The following is a 9,074-nucleotide window of genomic DNA, read 5'->3' as shown; positions in this document are numbered from 1 at the left end:
ATTTTACCTATCAACTTAATTTCAAAATATTATAACCATTTTGATACGAATAAATATATATTGCTCTTATTTTAATTTGGTACACGTAATATGAAAGGGTAATATTCCTACGAGTCGCGACAAGTAACAGAAAAGTACACTTTATATGTTTTAAAACCATTATGTACCATGACGCTATACGCGACAACTTCATTCCATACCATAATGATACACACGACAACCGATTCGAATAATCCTTCGATCACATGATCAAATTGACCTCAATTAGTCTTAAGATAACTTTATTAGTATAATTTATGAAAATTAACTACAATTCATATAAATTTTCCCTAGCTATTATAATAAATTTATCTCAAATTAGCCTAATCAAAAATTGGCCGATAGCAATATTTAAAGAGATAGCAATATATATCCCTAGTTTTTATGTTTTCTTTACCACCAAAAGATAATGTTGTTGGCTCATAATCATAAGTCAAACAGTGAGCCCATTGCTTTCTTTGCTGTTTCTCATCACTCCCTTAGTCGCCCTCTGCCTATATATACCGTACCACAACATGTATATTCATAACACAAGAAAATCACCAACAAGCTTGCTAGTTAGAAATTAAATATGGGTGATAGTGATGAGAGTGTTTTTTGGAATGATAGTGAAGCCTATTTTCCAACTCATGATTTTCAAACTGCAAATCATGATGGCTTCTCTGGAGAAGATTCCGGTGGCTTGAAGAGGATTTCACTCTCTTCATGCTATGAGAACAATCACCAGGTTCTTCCTTCATCATCATCTTCATTTTTGGTTCTATTCATTTTTAGATGAAATAAGATATCACCAAAAAAAAAACCTCATTTTTTATACTTATTTTTGTGCATTTGTTTTAGCGCGCGCCGCCAACTTTGGTTCGCACGCGCGACATTGTGCAATACTTGCAAACCACATTTGAAAAAAAAAGATATGAGATTATGTCTTTTCCCAACCATACAATCCTTTTTTCCCTTTTTTTTTGTTTAACTTTATACAATACTTGCAAAAGTTAATGGTCGAGTATGATTCCATACCAGATGAAATATATCGATCACGTGTGTTTTAATTTTTTCGGGCTTAAAATATTACAAAAAATAAAAACAAGATTGTTAGCCAATGTGTATAATATCAATAGCCTTTTTGGATTTGTAGGAAGGAAGTGCAGAGAGTTCATCCCAATCAAGCCCTCTTGGGCTGACCCTGAGTAAAACTCCATCATTCCTAAATCTGGTGCAGATGAGTTTGAACACAGGGAAGCGCCCCGTTCCCGGTAAGGATATGCCGAGAAGAAGAGTGGAGGAATATGTATCTCCGGAGAAATTAAAGGCTTCTAATTTCCCGGCAATGCACCTCCAGATCGGAATTTGGGAGGTATGTAGAAATTAATTAATGATGATATTAGCTAATACTCGTTCTATTAAAAAAAAAAAGTCAGTAACATACTAAATTTAGAAAGTTACTTTCAATTTATTACTCACTTTTTATATTCATCTGTATAACTTTGTTCATATTTTCTCTCTTTCTCTCATGCCATGCAGATGGTGACTAAGAATGAAGGCGACGTCACCACCAAATTTTACTACGCGAAGCGCAAAATGGTGTGGGAGGTGCTTGATGGAGCTCTCAAGAGAAAGCTCGAAATACCGTGGTCTGATATCTCTGCCATAAGGATTTCCCTACCCGAAGGTCTCCCCGGCATCCTCGAAATCGAGGTTTTCTTCTCTCTCTTAAACTCATTTTCTTCTCTCTCTGAACCAGCTCCCGATGTTCTTCCACGGAATCAACCCTCAGCCCAGAAAGCACACCCTTTGGCAGAAGTCCGATGATTTCACAGAAGGCCAAGCTCCCAATTGGAGGTAAAATACAAACTAATTCTTACAAATCACGAACATTTTATGCACTTGTAAATGTACATGTAATGAACTGCCCTTTTGTAGTGAATACATTATGCATATAATGTTCATTATAAAGGATAGTCCGTTACATGTTTATTATAAGTTTATACAACATTTATTATATGTGCAAAAATGTTCATTACATAAAATGTGCATAAAATGTTCGCGAGTGATTCCTCTGCTCTAACACTAATGATTCCTCTACTCTAACACTAATGGATATCATACATCACTCTTGCTTTCTCAGGATACACTCTCTGATGTTCTCACCAGGTGTGCTGGACAAACACTGCGAGAAACTTCTGCAATCCGATGTGCGCCTGTGTGCATTGGCCAAGATGCCGTTCCCAAGCCACGCCTCTCCATTTTTCAATCCGGACATGTTCGTGCCTTTCTCGCTCGACTTCAACAGCTACCCGTATCCTCCACTACCAACAATGGACGTGGGGACACCATCTTGGGCTGGTTATTATCCAAATGGAGGGATGATTGACTTTGGGGTGGCTGCAGCACCCTCCAACAATGGATTGGGGTTGGGGTTTGGTGCACAGCCTCAATACAATGTGAATGCACTGGGATTTGATCCCAGTATGAGTGCTCAGTTGATGATGCCCCCTCAACCTCAGCTCTACCCTGACCCGAGCCTCAACATGATGGATGTTCAAACTCTCCTAATGGGGCAGCACCATTTCGCCGATAACTCTCTGCCTCCCTTTCCCGGTGAAACTTCCGCCTCCCCCAATTTTTACATACCGCCATGGGAGTGAGAGTGATACAAATAGCTGCGTTTGGTAGGACTATTGTATGTGCTGATTTGTATACACTTTGGAGGGTGGGACAATGTGCCTCGATGACAGCCGGAGAGGGCACAAGGAATGAGGAAGAGCCGGAGTTAGATGCAGAGGAAGAAGTGACGGCCGATGCAAGCAGGCCGGTGGAGGAGCAAGACAAGGCGGATCTGCCGGGCACTAGGAAGCTGAGGCCGCGAAAGAATATCAAACCACCCGAGATATATCAGGATTACAGCGGAAAGTAGAAGTAGCAAGTTATTTTAGTACTTATTTCCATGTTTAGTTATTTCAGTATTTTTGGACTATTTTATTTTCCTTGTTGAGTCGGGCCAAACTATAAGCTCCATTCGTTTTTTCTTTTTGTTGGTTCTTTCCAGAATGTCTAGGTTACGTCGAACCAACCCTAGGGTCCTTAATCTATAAATAGGGCTATTTCATTAACACATGTTTTTATGAATGAAATATTTTGCCCAACTATATCGTGCAAATCCAGTAATTCTCAACACACCACTGCCGACGGGAAAGCGGGCGCCAGCAACCCTCGTCACACTTCCACCAACCATGAAACTGTCCATTAATAATTTTATCTCTTTGGCAATGATATTTGCATACCATGAATAATAAAGTGTTCATGAGCCGACATTGGTTTCCAATTTGAGAGTTGATGACCAATATAAGAAATGAGAATCAAATCAGCTATCTCTTTCGCAATCATAGTCAAGGAATGTGTGACTCTTAATCTTGATTTCTTTCTTTGGATAAAAACTACAATAAATCAACACTACTGTTATTATTACACACATGTGCGTGTTTGTGTGTGTGAGTTATCACTGTCACTTTCAATTCCTATATATTGTGCATTCAATTGGAAACTCTTTCTAACAAAGGCTGCACATGCTTCATTTTTATATGATTTATAATTTATATACCCATAATCCAATTAAATTTTGTTCCTAATTTTATTTGATATACTCCCTCTGTCCCATAAAAAATGCAACGTTTTTCTTTTTTGATTGTCACATTAAAAATGAAACGTTTCCTTAAATGGAAACAACTCTATCTCTACTTTTTCATCTCTCTTACTTTACTCTCTCTTCATTAACTCACAAAATAACACTACATAAAATCAAGTGCCGATTCTCAAATGTTGGATTTTAAGTGGGACGGAGGGAGTATAAAATATTAGTGCACGGTCAGTATTAAGATAATGCATGTAATCAATTACATATCAGATCGTCAGATTCCATTGTTTTCTTCTTCTTTTTTTTCATGATATTATTAATATTATACATTGTTTTTTGGATATAACTCGTGAAGACACAAAATTTTAGCCACCTTGTATGCACTTGTAATTAACAATTGATTTTTTGTAAAAAGAAATGGGTATAGTTTTATTAGGTAACACAAGAAATTTGAGTATTTTTTATTTTGCACGAATTTTAAATTTGATCATTAAATACATGGACTTCTAATTCTCATAATTTGAAAATATAGCATAATCACAATTCAGAGATAATACAAACATGCATCCACGTGAAATTGTTTTCATTTTCACTTAGGCTCGGTTTGGTAAATGGAATTGGAATTGGAATTGAAATTCAAATTCTATGGAATTGAATTGGACTAGTTCAATTCCAAACCATATGTTTGGTAAAATAAACTAAATATATGGAATTGAATTTGTAGACTTTGTGTACACACTAATTACAGTGCGACCCTTCGGCTCCATATTGTCACTTTTACGGAATCGGAGAGTTCATTAACCCTGACAAGCATTGTTGCCCTAGCTCCATCACCGAAATAAACATTCCCAAACATGAACCCCATGAGGTGGTTTCCTCCTTCAGCCTCGTGGTACTCCTCATTGTCATAGACAACAACACCCTCGTTCTTCGGCAGCGTCGTCAAATTTTACGGAAGTTTACGAAAATTTGCTCATCATTCCAGGGAGCTCATAGAATATATCCTCGTTCGTATACGGGCTTATAATACACCGACATCGACATACGAGTTTTAATAAATAAGGGAAATTAAGAGAAAGAGAAAGGGTAGTGGAAATAATGTTAGTGGATAGTTGGGTCCACATTATTATAATGGTATAGGTGTTAATGACAATGATATAAGTTGTAAATAAAATGATGTATAAAGGTAGTATGTTGTTTGAATTTTTCAAAATTAGAAAGTTCGTACTCTTTAGAGATGAACGAAAAGTGAAATAGTTCATACTCTTTGGGGACGGAAGGAGTACTATTCTTCGGTGGTTCGGGGAGCTTATAGAATATATCCTCGTCGTAATCATACACCGGCATCGAAAAATATTGCTATTACTATTCGTCGACTGTTCATCCGCATCAGAAGATGTAAAGAATAATGGATTGTCCATCCAACGACGCTCTGGCACATTAGACCTCATCGGGTTGGATTCCCCCGACACTCACCGAGTCGCGCCAATCGTCGCTGTAGGTCTCGAACCTGTTGTCACATATCACCGTTCTCGAAGTTGCGGTGGAGCCTGGAGGTCTTGTACCCGTTGTCTCGGATCATCATTGTCGATGTCGCTTAGATAACGCTGTCGTGAAGCCAGTGCCGGATGCACACTGGGACAAGGGGTACAACTACCCCCAAAATACGGTTTAATATAGTATTAGTGGATAATAATAGTTTCGGTATCAGTAGCCTACGGGTAGAAAGCTTTTTTTGCCTCATCATAACAATTTTAATATTATTGTTTTAACGTTTGTGAAAATTCATTGGCCCATCACGATATTTCACTGATACCCAATTATCCTATTCAATTCAATTACTATAATTTTATTATGTATTTTTTTATAAATTTGTTTGATTGACAAATAAACTTGACTTGTCCTTTTCAATTTATTTTGGTTTTCATTCATACACTGATTTCATTTGCCTTTTCAGTTTGAATTTGTATTCATTGATAAATATTCATATAGCTAAATTATTAACAAATGTAATTTCTTTAATGTTGTTTTCATTTATATTTTGTTTCATTACTTTGTTTATAACAGATATTTATGTAGCTATTATTTAACAAATACTAGTAGTAAAGTTTATAGAATTTTTTCGTTCTTGTAAAACAAAATATTAAGAAAAACAAATTAAGATCTAATTACAGAATCTATTGTCTATAATGGATTAATTCAATTTGGACTTTTAAAGTCAACTGATTGGAACTTAAAGATGATTTTTTAAAAAAAAGATAATACACTCTGCCAAAGTTGAAGTAAATTTCTTAAAATACATATGAACATTCATTTCAAATAAAATGAAGATAACATAAACTAAATTATTCATAATATAAAGAACCTTCTTTTTAAATAGTAGTAATCATCCAGAGTAATAACACTAGTAAAATAATTTATTTTTATTTACAATGAATGGTTTAATGAAAAAAAATAAATATAAATATTCTAATTTAGAAAAATGACAAAGAGAACAAAAAGGCTTATTCGCATATTTAATTAGAATATATGAAATTTTATTTTAAATATTCTTTTAAATTAATTAAAGTGTAACTGTAATAGAATTTATAAATAAATTTATTTTATAATAAAATATTACAGGAAATGGCGAAAATAAATTTTACTTACTAAAAAAATAGTCTCAATTTTTATTTTGATTTGTTCGCTAAATTTGTCCAATTAATATTTATGGAAACATTTTACTCATTTTTTCTCTGTATTCATACTTATCCAGTTTTACTCGCTCTTTCTGTCACTTTACCTATTGTGTATTAAAACTCGTGTAGTCCATAAATGAGATTATTTTTTCGGACGGAGGAGTATATAGTATTCACAACTTAATGAACTTTACACACTATTAAATCATTATACTTGTAAAATTTATAAATAAAACTTGAATTCACATTCCACTAACTTTTTCCATCCGTTTTCCTTCATATTTTTCAAACCCACTGTGAGTACAAAACAAGACTTTATACCGCAGATGGATGAAGTACGTACCTTTAATGTACAATAATAATATTTCATTATTCATGCATGAAAACATGTCTCATTTCCTTTTTATTGATTTTGGTAATAAATTTGGTAGACCACTAATTAATTTAACTTTGTACTATAAAATTAATACTATATTATATAAATGTGTGAATTAAATTCCACTGATTAATTTCATTTTTACTATAAAATTAATATATAAAATAGGAGTCAAATTCCACTAATTTTCTTCATTCATATTTATTTAATTTTTTAAAATTTGAACCAATCAAATTAAGTCAAATAATAGAAAGGGGAGAGTGAGGTCATACAGATTTTTAGATCTTTTATGCTTTTTCTTTAAATTTTTTTTAATACGCATTATCATCATTTACTTCACATTGCTATTTTATAAAAGCAAAAGCAAAATTTAATATCTACTGAACAAATTCAATAAATAAAGTTTGATTATTTAATTTTAAAATCTCTCACTTCCTAACTAACATCTAGAAGAAGGACCCGTCATTAAATATAAAGTAAGTTTTGAAGAAAATAATATACATTAAAGTAAAAGTATGACAACAAAAATTTACGAGGCAAACCTCGAAAAGAATAGAGTTCCTTGGGTCAAATGAACCCCAATTAAACAAAAATGAGATTTAATAATGAAAAATATATAAAAGAAATAAGTGTTACCTATCAACATAATTTCAATGAATTATAATCAATTTTGATAAGAAAAGTTTATAGTTCTTATTTTACCTATCAACTTAATCAGAAAAAAAATATAATCCATTTTTATAAGAATAAATTTACTGTTCTTATTTTTATTTGGTACAGTAATATGAAAGGGTAACTCGTATGAGTCGCGGCACGCAACATAAATGTACACTTCATATGATTTAAAACCATCCGTACCATGACACAATACACGACAATCCCATTCCGTACCATGACGTTATACACGACAACTGATTCAAAAATAATCCTTCGATCACATGATCAAATTGACCCTATTTAATCTTAAGATAATTTTATTAAAATTTAAGAAAATTAACTACAACTCATATAAATTCACTTATTTTTCACTAGCTATAATATATTTATCTCAATTTAGCAAAATAAAAAATCAGCCGGTAGCAATAATTAAAGAGAGAGCAATATATATCCCTAGTTTTTATTTACTCATTACCACCACAAAAATGCTGTTGGCTCATGATCTTAAGTCAAATAGTGAGCCCATTGCTTTCTTCTCTCAACTCTTCCTGTTTCTCACTCCCTTAGTCGCCCTCTGCCTATATATACCATACCAACAGCAACATATGTGCATTCATCACACAACAAAATCAACATCAAGCTAGCTAATTAGAAATTAAATATGGGTGATAGTAATGCGAGTTTTTTTTGGAATGATAGTGAAGCCTATTTTCCAACTCATGATTTTCAAACTGCAAATCATGAAGGCTTCTCTGGTGAAGATTCCGGTGGCTCAAAGAGGATTTCACCCTCTTCAGGCTTTGAGAACAACCACCTGGTTCTCACTTCTTCATCATCTTCATTTTTGGTTCTATTTATTTTTAGTTGAAAAAAAAACCTCATTTTTTAACTTATATTTGTGCATTTGTCTTAGCTCGCGCCGCCATCTTTGGCTCGCACGCGCAATATTGTGCAATACTTGTAAACCACATTTGAAAAAAAAAGAAAAAGATATGAAATTATGTCTTTTCCTAACCATACAATTCTTTTTTTTCCCTTTTTTAACTTTATACCTTAACACTTGCAATAGTCAATGGTCACATACGATGTGTTTTAATTTTGTCGTGCTTATAATAGTACAAAAAATAAAAACAAGACTGTTAGCCAAAGTGTATAATACTAATAGCCTTTTTGGATTTGTAGGAAGGAAGTGCTTCCCTACCCGGTCTCGGGATCCTCGAAAACGAGGTTTTTTTCTCTTTTTAACTCATTTTTTCCTTTTTACTTTTTAAGGAATAATAAAAAAGGTTGTTTTTTTGGGAAATGAACCACCCCCTGTTCTTCCACAAATCAACCCCCCCAAGAAAGCACCCCTTTTCGAAGTCCGATGATTTCCGAACCCAAACCCCCAATTGGAGGAAAATACAAACTCATTCTTACAAATCATGAACATTTTATGCATTGTAATAAATTTTATGTACATCAATGAACGCCCTTTGTAGGAATACATTATCATATAATTTCATTATAAGGGTTACCCTACATGTTTATTATGTTTATAAAAATTTATTACATGTGCAAAAATGTTCATTATAAGTGATAAAATGTTCAAGAGATTCCTGCTCTAACACTAATGATTCCTCTACTCTAACACTAATGGATATCATAACACTCTTGCTTTCTCAGGGTACACCCCTCGATGTTCTCACAGGGC

The 9,074-nt window shown here is 33.6% G+C and overlaps 1 protein-coding gene across 3 annotated transcripts; it reads left to right on the top strand.

Moving 5' to 3' along the window:
* The first annotated feature begins 1,286 nt into the window (after window positions 1–1,286).
* On the top strand, window positions 1,287–2,896 carry LOC125217977. Of its 3 annotated transcripts, none has more exons than XM_048119562.1 (4): window positions 1,287–1,393; window positions 1,561–1,667; window positions 1,781–1,878; window positions 2,165–2,896. In XM_048119562.1, the coding sequence occupies exons 3-4, from the start codon at window positions 1,787–1,789 to the stop codon at window positions 2,682–2,684; spliced, it is 612 nt and encodes a 203-aa protein (XP_047975519.1). In that variant the 5' UTR covers window positions 1,287–1,393; window positions 1,561–1,667; window positions 1,781–1,786; the 3' UTR covers window positions 2,685–2,896. The 3 variants fall into 3 exon arrangements, with proteins under 3 accessions (XP_047975519.1, XP_047975518.1, XP_047975520.1); XM_048119561.1 differs by having other exon boundaries at window positions 1,561–1,708; XM_048119563.1 differs by having other exon boundaries at window positions 1,293–1,393; window positions 1,561–1,670.
* Window positions 2,897–9,074: the final 6,178 nt, after the last annotated feature.

This window comes from Salvia hispanica, chromosome 4, assembly GCF_023119035.1.
Source record: "Salvia hispanica cultivar TCC Black 2014 chromosome 4, UniMelb_Shisp_WGS_1.0, whole genome shotgun sequence".
Classification (NCBI taxonomy): Eukaryota; Viridiplantae; Streptophyta; class Magnoliopsida; order Lamiales; family Lamiaceae; genus Salvia; species Salvia hispanica.
This window is presented reverse-complemented; position numbering and strand designations above follow the sequence as displayed.

What these genes read in the sequence shown, in the direction of transcription:
- LOC125217977 (XM_048119562.1), top strand. Translation starts at nt 1,787, where the DNA reads ATGTTCTTCCACGGAATCAACCCTCAGCCCAGAAAGCACACCCTTTGG. An exon ending in GGCCAAGCTCCCAATTGGAG is followed by an intron (nt 1,879 to 2,164) that starts GTAAAATACAAA and finishes TTGCTTTCTCAG; the next exon opens with GATACACTCTCTGATGTTCT.